Genomic DNA, 15,860 nt, shown 5'->3' with positions numbered 1-15,860 from the left:
TTTGCGACTAAAATCGACACCGGCCTCTTAAGACCATCTAGGTGAGGGTCTTAACCCTTAAATGCATAATGATGTATATATGCATCGTATATTTGATGGTCCGTGGCTCAATATGCAGCTATCCAAAATATTATTCCCTCAATCTATACAACATGACACATCTATTTCAATTTATTAAAAAGTTATACAAAAAATCATGCATTTAAGGGTTAAATGATATATTACACGGTAGGTATTCAATTAATTCATCGCCCAGGCTTCTCCGTATTTCTTGCGTCCCATTATTTTGACTGATCACGCAGACTTGGAGCGTCAATCACGTTCTCATCAGCTATGTAAATATTTGTACGCGCTCGGAGATTGGCCAATTTGAACGCGGGCGAATGTTTGTAAAGAATCCCACACACTTGTAAACGTGATAAAGACGTTGGTAAGTCTGCGACAACCTTTAGCTTTATATAGGTTTTCCCTTAGACCAACTAACCCCAAGAATTTGCGCAGGCATTCGTTTTTAAGGCGACTGCCATTTTACCTAACCCCAAAGAAAGAGTAGGCGTTGTTGCACAGTTTCTTAGAAGAAAACCTATTTTTCTCCTGGACAACCTAATTACTATGGCAACAAGTTACACAAAAAAGTTGACTCACCCACTTTTATAATACAACTAATATAAATAATAGGATATAGTAGGATATTGCTGGAATGCAATTGCTCCATTCTTACCACCTACGTATCGAATCTTACTGACGAGGGTACACGTACGAAAGGACCTTTGACATCAAACAGAACTATTTAATGAAAATCTGAATACATTTTCACAGAAATTCAAATATATCCGTAAAGTGTGCCTACTTTTCTCCGCTCTTGAAAGAAGCCCCTGGCGTCCATCGGCTCGTTGGGTGGACGACATCCGGAAGATTGCGGGTCACTTCTGGATGAGATTAGCTCAGGACCGGGACAAGTGGCGTACTGGAAGAGAGGCCTATGCTCAGCAGTGGGCGATAAAGGGCTGATATGATGATGATGATGATGACTTTTCTCCGCACTGGGAAATAGTGCTCCAACAGTTTTTATATGTTAAGTTTATATCACAACCTCATTTAATCGATCTTCAAACCTGATTTAATTGATCTTCATGATGGGTGTTAAATCGTCACCACTGTGTGCAAACTGTCAGAAGACTGATGACTTGTCTCACGTGTTGTTGGAATGCGTCCGGAATTCGGACTTGAGAAAAAGAATTTTTGGTAGTCTGGGCTCCATGCACAATGGACAGATCAATTGTTGGTTGGCAGAACCTATATCGGACAAAGCAATCATTGTTTACCACTTTATTGACCTCTCCCTTGAGTATGGAACTATGATAGCACCCATGAGGCTGACATGTTCACCTAGAGTGTCCAAAGCCTCCATAAAAACCAGATTAAAAAAAAAAAAAAAAAAACTTCCAACACAATCATAAGCTGACGTACAGTGCTAGATGTTATTATTATATATTTTTTTGTTATAAAGTTTGTTTCAAGTTTTAAGTTTACAAACAAGTACCAGTAGTACACCTACTCTCTAATTGTTCAAAGCACAAACCCACTTTCTCCCACATGTTAGTTTAGTTTTGTTTTATTTAATTTAATTGTGTTTTCCCTGGTTGCCCTGAAAACCAGCGCCATGGCTAAATATCTTTTGGTCATCGGCATATGCTGAGTTGCATCCATTTTGGTGTTAGAATAAGATGTAATAGGTTAAGTTTTATGTTTTAAACCAAATAAAGTATTTCTATTCTATTATATTTAAGTGATAAATGATAATGATGGATGAAATTAGCTCAGGACCGAGACAAGTGGCGTACTTGAAGAGAGGCCTACGCTCTGCAGTGGGCTATAAAAGGCTATGATGATGATGATGATGATGATGATGATAATGATGATGATGAATGATGTTCTATTTTAAATCAGCATATACGTATAATAAATACACATTAACATACCACAATAAATAAAAAAATATATTTTAATTTCGTATTTCAGTGCAAATTCTGGAGTAAAGGTAGGCAGGCCACTCTGGATCGGGGTAGGTACATTTTGACACTTTTTAATGACATGTTAAGTCGACCAACTCTCCCTGATTCCCTTGAAGTCCAAACCATCACTACTTCCAAAGTCGCTTTCCGCTGCCTGTCTGTCCCTATGTATGCTTAGATCTTTAAAACTACGCCACGGATTTTGATGCGGTTTTTTAAGATAGAGTGATTCAAGAGGAAGGTTTAGGTGTATAATTTGTTAAGGTTTTATGTAAATTGGTTGAACTACCCGTGCGAAGCCGGGGCGGGTCGCTAGTCTTGTATAAAAAAAAAGTTTTTGCGCAGCAGAGTTTTTGGATGTAAATATACAGTGTTTTCTGTTATGTCTGTCCATAGTCTGAGGGGTGAATTTCGGTCAACCCCGAAAACGCATCACGCAATCTGCTGTCTCAACTGTCTCAATATCTGTATAAGTATGTAACAATGTATATCGTCGCTTAGTATCCATAGTACAAAATTTGCTTAATTTGGGGTTAGGACGGTTAGGTCTAGTCTATGTAAGATTGTCCCTAAATATTTATTTATTTTATTTATTTATATAATAATTAACACTTGAAATACACAAAGGGTCAATAGCGTAGATGAAATGAGGTCCAATTTTGGTTCGATATTCTATGAATAAGGGCAATTCAATCCATCTTTGGACCAAAATAGCAGACCAATACATCAAATCCGACACAGATTAACATTATAATTATATCGTCAGTTTTACACCCTCTCACACAAAAATGACTCATCACTCATACTGTAAAGAACACGCTTAAGGGGCTCACCAAGGTTTTCATCGATTTTTGACAAGTTTTAAATCGTATCTCGTACTTTACGTACAGGTAGAATAAGACAAATGGCTATCGGTTCCTACAATTTTCTCTCCATTATTGTCTACCGGATTTTGAAAGAAATAAATAGGTACTTATTTTTTTAGAATTTTTAAACATCGTCTAAAAAATCAATTCAGATTCCAATTATTGAACCACTTGTCATGATTTATTTATGTTTACATGACAGATAGCAGTTGAATAATAATTATAATGTGGCAACATCATTGCGTTACCCCGATTAGTACGGGGTAGTTGGGAAAATACCTGGCAACACGGTAGGTAGCTAGGTAGTGGGTCACGGGAGCCAGTTGGACCGGCTCGTGAGACTCGTTCACTTAGATCGAGGCAGTCAAAGAGGACACATCGTGAAGGATCAGTCAAGTCAGAGTACTTGCAAGTACCTCCATTGTTGTATAAGTAATAATTAGAGTAACCCATAAAAGCAGAATCTTCACATACTCAAGCGTAGGTTTGTGATTCAATCTTGGAATCTTTCACTTACTCCGATATGGGTTAAACAACAACTTTGCCCCTTGTAAACAATACTATTGTAACTGCGTAGTGGCTACGGGAAATAACAGTGTTTTGTACCTTAATTTTAATATTTCTTGATAAATATTAATGGATTTAGTCTTTCGGAACGTTTGAGTTTGGTGACTGAAGCGTGAAGAGGGTATTTTCTATTTTATACCGGGATATGGACCGTGATTGTTTTTGAGCTCCGGATATTTCGACGCAGTTACACGCATCTTGTTCACGTGTGATCAAAAACAATAATTATTAAGTCCACCTTTTGTACGATAAGTTTTTCTTTTGTGCAATAAAGATTAAATAAATATACCAATAAATAAATAAATAAATACAAAAGGTAATTACACTAATTACGGTCCATTTATCCCGATCAATATAAGTTTAGTGACACTAACCGTGAATCATTCAAAACTCTTATAGGCTATTGATTTAGATACCTACAGAATTTTAAACTTCAGAAAGATTAGATAGGAAACACACAAAGTTGTAATAAAAGAATGTATCGGAGAACTTAGAGATATTTGGAGGTTGTATTATTTTGGGCGTGTTATTTGATGCTTGTAACTCCAGAACTGTTAGTAGGTATTACATTGTCGGTCCTCAATCGGGTTTCCGGTTGAATTTACCTATTTATTTATTAATAATAACGATACAGCTATCATAACAGATGGGACCTGCCGGCTCCAAAGCCTATGTATCAGTGCGACCATCCCTGATCTATTATGATCGCCACCTACTACAACTCTCGATCCAAACCTGTAACTTCAAACAGCTGCAGGTTCTTTTTGTTCTCGAGACTTTAACTCCTCCGGGCGCAATATGTGTCCGAGAATTAAGTCACGAGTACGCTAATATTACCCACATGGAGACTGTATAAAGGAGCCAAATCTCTATGTATGAAAAGTGTCCATCAAAAAACAGTAATTAGGCGGCGCCACCATACACCGAAATACTACCAAAAACAACCTACATAATTTGGTCGGGTTATTTGTTGCCTTATATGGTTCATGTTATACTCATATCCCAGAGCCTAACTAGCGCCACCGGAGAGATTAGGAACTATTATTTAAAGCTTAACGCGGTCACTTTTAAAACAATTCTGCCATAAGAGATTGCGATCCTTTCTATACCATCCATAATTACCCAGGTAGCAATGTGACGTCAGCGACGTCATAATGACGTAATAATGACGTAATTATGGCGTCTTAATGACGTCGATGACGTCATAATGACGTATAAATGCTGTTAGGGTAGGCAAGGGCACTCTGTGAGGATGTGCAAGGGCGTCTCCTCTGCCTCCATACAGAGTCTGCAGCGCCCCATGTCACGTTTCCCCATAGACGTATTCCGGCTACAGACCTGTCAAATTTCCGAAATTCCTATCCGGAAAATATTTCTCCGTTCTTGTCGACCCTCGACCGCCATCTTGGTGATATCGAGTCGGGATTAATTTCTTTGTTTTTGCTTATTAACGTTGTTTAAAGTGTTATACTGATAGCTTATTATGCAGTAAACTAATGTGGAAGTGTGCGGATAATGAAGATTTAATCTAGATACGAATTTATCCACCGTTCTGGCGTTAATGCCAAGTAGGCCCACGTGGCCCTTGTAAAGTCCAGCTATCTCCTTACAAGAGCTACCCAGGTAGCAAAGTGACATCATCGACGTCATAATGACGTAATAATGACGTAATTATGGCGTCATAATGACGTCGCTGTCGTCATTATGAACTTGTACTAACCGTACAAATTTTAGTAGTATTTAAAGCTCCTAAGACCTCGAAATTTCGTTATCTACCTCTCTATCACTCTTGCATATTCTAACGTTAGATACTGGCGAAATAGTCCCACTGGAGTGAAGCCATAATTTTAAAAGAGGAAATGAAATATCTCTCCGATAATCCTGCGTAGGCTGATCCTCACTTGTTGTATTTAAGGCCAATCACATGACTGGCGCTCCCCAAGTAATTATGATCTATCAATCACTCCGCTTCGAGTCGTGTTATTATCATGGGCTATTGGGGCGGGGGTGAATCGAGTTCCTTGGAATAACCAGGGCAACGAAGTACAAACAGCAACACTTTTAACTGTCCATTTGTAGAAATTATGCCTTTTGTAATAAGGTTTACGAACAGTCAGTTAACCAGGTAGCATTGTGACTTCAGCGACGTAATATTGACGTAACAATGACGTCATTATGATATGATATGATATGATTTATTTATCTCACAATATACAATTGCACTTAAAATTACACATGGTAGATTCTTAGGAATTTATATTGTGATTGTCGGTTTTTTACATTATGAATAATTGAATATGAAAAATAACAGAGACAATCAAAATTATAGGTACATTCAAAATTATGTGGGGGGTGGGGAGGCGCCGCGCCCGTACGTACAAAATGACACCAGCCACCATCACTTTGTCATGACGCCCAACATTCCTAACATTCCTCTGCCGTGCACGGAATTCGCGAGCAGACAGTATGAAAATTGCTCCTAAAAATGCGCAATTTCATTATGAGGTTTTTTTAAAACAAGCAACAAATTAAAATTCAAAAACATGATATCCGCGGTCCCGAGCACGCACATCCATCTCACTCACACTTACGCTCAGTGAGATTGAGAGACGAACACGAACCTACGGGGCCTTATATTTCATATTTACAGTCATGATACATAAAATAAGGTGTTACAAATAACTGCCGCGATAATAATCGCTTGTGTTCGTTGTTTCGTAGCACCTGTCATCCCGAATATCGCGATACATTTTACAAGCTTTTATTTAACTTACAATGTATGTATTGTACGGGTTCGGGTCAAATCTTACAAGCTAAATTAGACTCAATTCCCATTATTCGATTGATCTGAAACTTACACACACACACACACAAACACACACACAAACACACACACACACACACACACACACATAGGGTGCGTTGGGGTAAGTTCGAACGGGTTTTTCATGAGGGGTAAGACAAAAAAATCGTCCGTATGCAGAATCAGAATCATCATCGCATTTATTCGTGATAAACTATAACATACAAAAGTATAAAAACAACAAAGAAGTATAAACATAAAAATAAATAAATAGTTTACCACGAAATGTCATTATGTCACTATGTTATTATGTCACGTCGTCCACAACGTGTCCCGTCCCGAACTATGCTGTCCCGCACACTCCGCTGGCTCCACAGAAAACTAGCGCCGTTGACCACGCTAGTCGTGCCAGCTGCATTGCTGAGTGGAGACCATTTTGGCTTCACATCTGTATTTCTACTGTTTCGTTTATCTTTGTCTTGTATTTGCTATATATGTGTTGTATTGATGTGTTGTCTGAATAAATGATTTCTATTCTATTCTAAATGGTCCCGCCTCGGCATAATGCTAACCCCAAAGTCAGCGCTGATCTTCCGGCGAGACCATTTGAGGGCCACGAACGAACGGAGCTGTACGACACGGCCCTATTATAAAACTGAACGCGACTTTGCGGCGACGAATGGAATGGGCGGCGATCAGCGCCATCTAATCTGCCGGTGAGATGTCATGATGACATAAAAGGCCATGTCGCACATGTGGTGTAGTATGCCGAAGCATTACGGGCGACTTTTCATCATACCCGTAAACCCGTTCAATCTTATCCCAACGCACCCCACATGTATATGTTGGGTGACAATCAAATATTACGGTAACCATCGAGCTAATCTGATAATGGGCACAATAGGTGGCCATAGGAACTCTGTTATAAAATAACGCAACCGAATTCATTTTTTTTTTATTGTCTCTATGAGTATTATTATTAGTTGCCTGTTGAAAGAAAAGAGCAGCCAGCGATAAAAGCTTGAACCAAAAATGAAATTTTGACAAAAAAATATTTATTTTCGTTTGTCGATGTACTTACAGTCAAGTGTAAAAATATGGGTGCACAAATCATACTCAAAAATATGTCCCATAGTTTTTAATTCAGCGAATTAAGAACTATGGAACATATTTTTGAGTATCTACACCCATATTTTTACACTTGACTGTACCTAATATCTATCGTTAGACCAGGAAAAGTCTGCAGCGATTTTGATAGCACTGTGCTTAGCACACGCAGTGCAAGTGCTATTAATACACCATAATTTCATAGAAGTATGACGTTTAAAATAACACTTGCACTGCGTATACTATCAAAATCGCTGCAGACTTTACTTGGTCTAACTCTACCTAATTGTCTCTTGGCTAGGCTGATCGTTCGACTCGCGCATAGAAAGTGTATGGAATGACGGCTCGGAGAACGTAAACGGTTATTGGAAATTTCATGTTCCATAATCCGATTTTACGCGATAAATAAAAGTGGATAGATTATCCATACAAATATTATAAATGCGAAAGTCTGTCTGTCTGTCTGTCTCTGTGTTACCTCTTCACGCTTAAACCGCTGAACCGATTTAATTGAAATTTGGTATACAAATAGTTTGAGTCCCGAGGAAGGACATAGGATACTTTTTATCCCAGAACTCACTCCTCAAGGGGGTGAAAAGGGGTGTGGAAATTTGTATGGGGAATCAATAACCGCTGAACCGATTTAAATGAAACTTGGTATGGAGATAGTTTGAGCTGTGGGAAAGGATATAGAATAACTTTTATCCCGGAAATCATCCCTTAAGGGTGTAAAAAATGGGGTGGGGTGGAAGTGTGGACCAATTTGGGGGTGAAAAAGGATGGATTAAAAAGCAGATTTGTTTAAGAATTAAGGTAAAGTCGCGGGCAAAAGCTAAGTGTTTTAATAATTTGATAATGGTTTTCAAATTATTTAGCGATACAATTTTGACCGTGAGCACATTTATTCAATTTGACTGATGATTATTTACTTATTTGCCTTTCATGAAATAAATAATCTAAAGCTAAACCAATGACTACGGATGACCGGTCTCTGGCGTGGGTAGTGGCCTGTGAAGCCGATAGTCCTGGGTTCGAATCCCGGTAAGGGCATTTATTTGTGTGGTGAGCACATTTATTTGTTCCTGAGTCATGGGTGTTTTCTATGTATTTAAGTATTTGTATATTATATATATCGTTGTCTGAGTACCCATAACACAAGCCTCCTTGGGCTTACCGTGGGACTTACTCAATCTGTCTAAGAATTTCCTATAATATTTATTTATTTAGAACGCGTCACGTGATTACCAGCTTTATCATGCGAACGGCTGAGTGGAATTCACTTCCTGCAAATTTGTTCCCAGTCCACTATAACTTGATCTTTTTAAATCGAGTGACTAGACATCATTTAGGTAAGTATGATCCATCCTAGACTGCATCGGCACTTACCATAAGGTGAGATTGCGGGCAAATGCACCTACCTTTTTCTAATAAAAAAAAACCGGCCAAGTGCGAGTCGGACTCGCGCACCGAGGGTTCCGTAATTTTTGTTGTTATAGCGGCAACAGATATACATCATCTGTGAAAATTTCAACTGTCTAGCTATCACGGTTCATGAGATACAGCCTAGTGACAGACAGACAGACGGACAGCGGAGTCTTAGTAATAGGGTCCCATTTTTACCCTTTGGGTACGGAACCCTAAAAAATTAAACTTTTATAGAAAACCTAAGGGCCGGTACACGGACTGCAACCCGACTGCAAATTGTATGGGAACTGCACCGACGTTGTAGTTGGCATCTTAAATTATGTATGTATGTATAAATTCTTTATTGTACAAAACACAAATGGCACAGGATAGGAAGTACAAAGGCGAACTTATCCCTACTCCTCCTCAACTTATCGTTATTTTCCGATAAAATTTCCACACTGCTTAGAGTTAGGGCCAGTTGCACAATCCACATTTGACAGACTGATCAACAGCAATTGGCCGTGTACTATGAAACTTCCCATACAATAAAATTTAGCGAACGCTTTAACGGTGACAGACGGTTTGGTACAACCGACCCTAAGATAAGTGCAACGATTTTGATAGCATAGTAGTGCAGGTGTTATTTATCCATACTAATATTATAAATGCGAAAGTCTGTCTGTCTGTCTGTGTGTTACCTCTTCACGCTTAAACCGCTGAACCGATTTAGTTGAAATTTGGTATACAGCGAACGGCTAAGGAGTGGAATTCACTTCCTGCAAATATATTCCTAGTCCACTATAACTTGGATCTTTTTAAATTAAGAGTTAATAGACATCTTTTAGGTAAGCATGATCCATCCTAGACTGCATCGGCACTTACCATCAGGTGAGATTGCGGTCAAATGCTTGCCTTTTTGTAATAAAAAAAAATAAAAAAAAATACAGATAGTTTGAGTCCCGGGGAAGGACATAGGATACTTTTTATCCCAGAACTCACCCCTCAAGGGGGTGAAAAGGGGGGTGGAAATTTGTATGGGGAATCAATAACCGCTGAACCGATTTAGATGAAACTAATTGGCATGGGGATAGTTTGAGCTGTGGGAAAGGATATAGAATAACTTTTATCCCCGAAATCATCCCTTAAGGGTGTAAAAAATGGGGTGGAAATGTATAGTGTGGACCAATTTGGGGGTGAAAAAAGGGTGGATTAAAAAGCAGGTTTAAGAATTAAGGTACCCAAATTACTAATTCCACGCAGACGAAGTCGCGGGCAAAAGCTAGTACATTATAATTTCATAGAAATGACTTTAAAATAACACTTGCACTGCGTGTGCTATAATCGTTGCAGACTTATCTCGGTCTAACTCTGATTTTTCTGATTTTTCCTCACCATCGGATTTCACTTTCAAATTGAATAATAAAACCAGGTCACCTTACGTTTTAAGGATGACTCACGTTAGACCGGGCCGTGTCCGGGCCGGAGCTTCCGGCGCTTACTTTTCTATGACATGACAGGTGATCACGTGATGCTTTCCATAGAAAACGAAGTCTAACGTGAGTCATCCTACGATTGAAGCTGTGACATAACAAAATAAAACAAAAAGTTCTGATTTGATTTACATCTGCCGCCAAACCCTAATTGATATACAAAAAGTGAGATAAATATTCATGTAAATTCCCGAACTTTGTTGAGTAAAACAGCGTGTAAAAGCATTTGAAACATAATGTACCGAAAAACACGCTTTATTAAAAAAGTTTGCGGATAACATAAATTGATCACCACCGCACGCTAGATAAATCACACTTGAGTTTATCGTGGTGTCGCCACTCACCGTCAGCTCGCCACAAGCAGCTGCCCCCGCGGGTTTATTATTATTATCGGCAGTCGTGAGATGTGTTCAAAATGAGAAAATTTCAAATACATAAAAGCCTCACGCATATTATCTTAGTGCTTGTTTTATTACGATGATAATTATTGATGTTTATTGTCAACAGCGTAACGAACATATTCCTGGTGAACCTGTCGACGGCGGACCTGCTGGTGACAGGCGTCTGCATGCCGCTGCAGCTCAGCAAGGCGGTGACGCTGGTCTGGTTCTACGGCGAGACCGTCTGCAAGATCGTCAACTACATGCAAGGTCTGTAATAACCTGTCGACGGCGGACCTGCTGGTGACAGGCGTCTGCATGCCGCTGCAGCTCAGCAAGGCGGTAACGCTGGTCTGGTTCTACGGCGAGACCGTCTGCAAGATCGTCAACTACATGCAAGGTCTGTAATAACCTGTCGACGGCGGACCTGCTGGTGACGAGCGTCTGCATGCCGCTGCAGCTCAGCAAGGCGGTGACGCTGGTCTGTTTCTACGGCGAGACCGTCTGCAAGATCGTCAACTACATGCAAGGTCTGTAATAACCTGTCGACGGCGGACCTGCTGGTGACGGGCGTCTGCATGCCGCTGCAGCTCAGCAAGGCGGTGACGCTGGTCTGGTTCTACGGCGAGACTGTCTGCAAGATCGTCAACTACATGCAAGGTCTGATAAGTCATATGTCAAGGTCATCACTCATTTTATCAACGAAATTGACAGATGTAGCGACGGTAATAACGATGCCGTTACGATCTGAACGTCACCTATAAAGTTGACACGGAAACTACACTATATTTGCACGGGCGGACTCTAAACATAACCTTAAAAGGTTAAAATAGGAATAATATAAAAAATAGGTACACGAGAATATATCTAATCTTCATTCGTGTCGAAGTCTATTCAAAGGTCCCACCTTATCGCTTACCATAAGGACGAGATTTGCTTGTTATCTTCTTTAAATATAAATAACCTGTCACAGCGTCATCATGGCAAGCGACAGTGAGACTTTTTGCTTGGAAACGACACATTTATTTTCAATTTTATACCGTTGCTCTGCATGCTATAACAGTAAGTATAATTTTAATATGAAATAACTATTCGAGGTATCTGACAAGCAACATTTTTAAATGAAGTATAGTTTTACAGAGTAAATTAAGATAAAAGTTAAATAAAACCCCGCGCGGGTATCTTCCGTCGCAGGTGTCACGCAGCGTGCCATTTTATTTCCTTCTCTTGGTCACGCCCCCTCCACGTAATGTCGACATCAGACGAGACGAGACAAGACAAGATGAGACGAGACGAGACAAGACAGGACAAGATAAAACTAATTTCATTAATTTCGGGGATCTTGGAAACGGCTCTACCGATTCCGATGAAATTTTGCTATATGAGAGTTTTCGGGGGCGCAAAATTGATCTAGCTAATCGATCGGTCGTATCTCTGGGAAAATTAGCATTTTTGACTTCTTATATATTATAAATAAAGTTGTGATTAGTCAATACAAGTTTTATTAAACCGGGCGAAAATTGTACGTGCTCACAGGATTCGGTCCGGTCACAATCCATTGAATATGTTTGCTCATCTGATGAGGAAAGCAGAGTCGCCCAACTGCGATATTTGCGACTCTGTCGAGGATGTACAGCACTTCCTAATGGAATGTGTTCGGACTCGAGACAAGAGGGCGCAACTATTTGAAGCTAGGGGTTATGCAGTAACTGACATTGGGGTTTTTCACACGATATTGGCGGAACCGCCTGTCTAAAACTGCGAAATTCGTGTACAGTTTTTTTTGATGTATACTAACACTTATTGAAACTGTAATGTAGAGGCCCAACGGAGCCGACATGTCTCAGTGATAAAGGCTCCTTTTAAATATGTAGATTAAAAAAATAAAAATAAAGTTTTATTGCATTCAAAACTTTCGCGACACATATTAAATGTGTCGAAATGTCGGTAAGGTAAGGTAACAAAATAAATTTACGATAGACCCGGTTGTAAATGTGATTTAATAAAAGTTTTGATTAGTTAAAATAAAATTCTGTTATTCTGTATTTTTTATTTTATTTTATTAATTAGGGAAATAAACAGCATATATGTGTCGCTTAACTTCAAACTCGGGTAAATCCATTCGAGCCTCTTAGGAAATAATCCACCTTTCTACCTTTTCTTAATACCAAAATCGCAAAATCTGACAATTGGATTTACCAATCTGACAGTTGGATTTACCAATCTGACAGTTGTATTTACCCGAGTTTGAAGTTAAGCGACTCATATAATTCTTATAGCCTAAGAAAGGTATTTTACAGTACATATGGTGCTACTTTCTCGCACTAGTGCGTAAAACAGCACTTTTCGTGAATATGTCGAAAATTTAAAAGGCCATATGTACTGTATAACGTTGTACGATACACGTGCGAAAAGGTAATTCGCAACTCGTGTCGATTTAAAACACTCCCTGCGGTCGTGTTTTAATTTATCGCCACTCGTTTCGAATTTCCTCTTTTCCGCAATTGTATCGTAAATAACTATTAACACATTAGCCAAAACAATTTCCACTGAAAGTTATTACATACAATTTTCCTCTGAGAGTACAACATGCGATACGAGAGTGGGGTCGGGTCGGCAACAGTGACTAGGATTTTTTTCGGACAGCCAAATTATAAAGAAAAACCGGCCAAGTGCGAGTCGGACTCACGTTCCAAGGGTTCCGTACATTACACAATTTTTAACAATGTATTTTTTTATGTGAAACGTGAATGAAATGTCTTTAAAAAACATACCGTAGGGGTCGGATCAAAAACTAAGTAATTAAGTCCGACTCACGCTTGACTGCACATTTCTAATAGGTATTCCTGTCATCTATACGTAAATGACTATTTTGTGTATTTTTTTCAAAAGTTTAGACCCATTACTTTCGGAGATAAAGGGGGGAGGGGATGGTTATTTTTTGTCATTTTTTTTTAATAACATAAACTATTTATTTTAAATTTACAAAAAATATATATTTAAGATTCTTAAAAAAGGTCTTTCATTTTTTTTTTATAACTTATAAACTATTTATTTTAAAGATACAAAAAATATATATTTGAGATTCTTAAAATAAGGTCTTTCATTTGATATGTAACAAGATATATAATTAATATCATTACCGTGTCTAACGCGATTAAATTTCATTATTTTACCTTTTTTCCGACGTTTCGCCTATGTTGCACGAGCTGTGATCACGGTAGACTGACGTCCCAGCATAATGTTAATTGAGATATTGATAAACAACACAACTACCCGACATTAGTTTATATAAATGTTCGGGGTAGACAAATAAATTTATCTACCCGTTTCTGTTTAATGTTTATTGCCCCCGGCACGACACGCAACACTAACAATATCCGCACACTGGTCCGAAGATCCCTTGGTTTCAACATCTGAATCACTGGTCCCTAAATTGACGATAATTTGTACCCGTCTTCCCTGTTGAAATTTTTTAGTGCCGCTCGGTGGAGAGGACTTTGAGTTTATGTCGCTCAATCCAGTGATTAGTTTCAGTTGTCAGCAAGTGTTCAGCTATTGCGGATTTATGTACTTGGCGATTTTTAACAGCCGCTATGTGTTCCTTCACCCTCTTTTGAACGCTACGCTTAGTCTGGCCAATATACGCACTTCCACAACAGCGTTCTAATTTGTAGACGCCGGGATTCTAGGCTATAACCGCTAAAATCGAAGTTCGCAAATTGCGGGCATTTTTCCCTGTCACTCTAATTACACCTTCATTGCAACTAAAATTAAGTATTCTTGCTAATAAATGATATTGATTGATTGGAGTAAAAGAGAAAGATCCCCGCAATTTGCGAATTTCGGTTTTCGCGGTAGCCCCTCTGGTACGGAATGACATCCTTTGGACTGCGTAAAAGACTTGCTACCTTCGATAACGGCGTGTATACAGTCTTAATGGAGAATTTCTTGAGTACTGACCCAAGTTTATCCGTTACCTCTTTGACCCGACCCGGTAATGACATTAAGTATGTGTACAAAACCAAAACCATTTCCGTCAGAAAAATGCGTCAAATTTAAATAATGTAGGCGCAAAGGGTTATGTTCTCATAGAAAATTTGAATTTCGCGCCTTTATCTACTGACAAAGTGAGTTTGCCAGAGTATATTTAGAGACATAAATATATATTTTTTGTTAGCTATATAACAATAGATATTATTGATACTAAAAGGAGATAGATGACGATTGAGTACGACGTCATGCTACGACACAACCGCCGCCGGTTTCCTACAAAAAAAGCACTTTATCCAGCAGATAAAGCTTATTTGGAGATTGTGAAACGCCAACGATGACTTTATTCGTCAGATAAGTGGCAAGTATATTATTCAGGACTTTACTTGGACATTGTGAAACAGGCCCTTAGTTATTAATTATTGCGATTACTTGATTAGTTTACTACTTAATGTTAAAGATCATAATTGTGAAAATCGAAATAAATTAAGTCAATTTGTTCTTAATATTTTTATTTAAATCCTGGCCATCGCTAAAAATACAGTCTAGTCGTTACGCTGACTTTGACGCCGATTGTACTTATTTTTCAACCTGTATCAATTTCAAAATATTTATCAGTACGGTTTTTACTCACTATTATTTTTAGTCGCTTTTGGCGACATGTTTCGGATTCTTTGGGAATCCATCCTCAGGCACGAGTGTCCGCGGCGGTTGTACGTCGTGCACTGTGCAAATAATAGTGAGTAAAAACCGTACTGATAAATATTTTGAAATATGTGTCACGATAGTTTAAGTGCGATCTGTATCAATTTGTTAATAAATTCGGTACATGGCGAGATGAAATTGATAACAACTCGAGATATTTGTGTGTACAATGTATTATACATTCTTGTGTTTTGTTATTTTTGTTATTTTTAATCGTTACATAATGTTACTCAATAGATGACTGTTATTGACCTTGTTTTATGTAAGCATAATCTCATGTCTTGGTATGGCTGTTGTTATCCTTAATACCTATAAAAAAAATAAAAAAGTAGAATTACATGAGCTTCAAATTTCTTCAATTTTATATCGAGTTATCCAATTCTTCCCGCCGTGTACGGTATTATCTTGCCGACATCGTTGAAAAACATTTCAGAGAAATAGTACCGAACAGAAAAGGCGGATCTAAATATTAAAAAAGAAATATTGAATATCAAGCGACAATTGGATTTACTCGGAATTTGTTGAGC

At 38.6% G+C, this 15,860-nt stretch overlaps 1 protein-coding gene across 1 annotated transcript in view; it reads left to right on the top strand.

Annotated features, from left to right (window-relative positions):
• Nucleotides 1-15,860, top strand: part of LOC134742762 (neuropeptide FF receptor 1-like) — a 67,164-nt gene that overhangs the window by 18,923 nt on the left and 32,381 nt on the right. Inside the window, exon 2 of the mRNA XM_063675949.1 lies at nucleotides 10,763-10,905. Within this exon, the coding sequence (XP_063532019.1) occupies nucleotides 10,763-10,905 (143 nt within the window). The remainder of the gene's footprint in view (nucleotides 1-10,762; nucleotides 10,906-15,860) is intronic.

The sequence above is a fragment of the Cydia strobilella genome, chromosome 7 (genome assembly GCF_947568885.1).
Source record: "Cydia strobilella chromosome 7, ilCydStro3.1, whole genome shotgun sequence".
NCBI lineage: Eukaryota > Metazoa > Arthropoda > Insecta > Lepidoptera > Tortricidae > Cydia > Cydia strobilella.
Note: the sequence above shows the minus strand (reverse complement) of the source record. Positions and strands in the feature narration are given on the sequence as shown.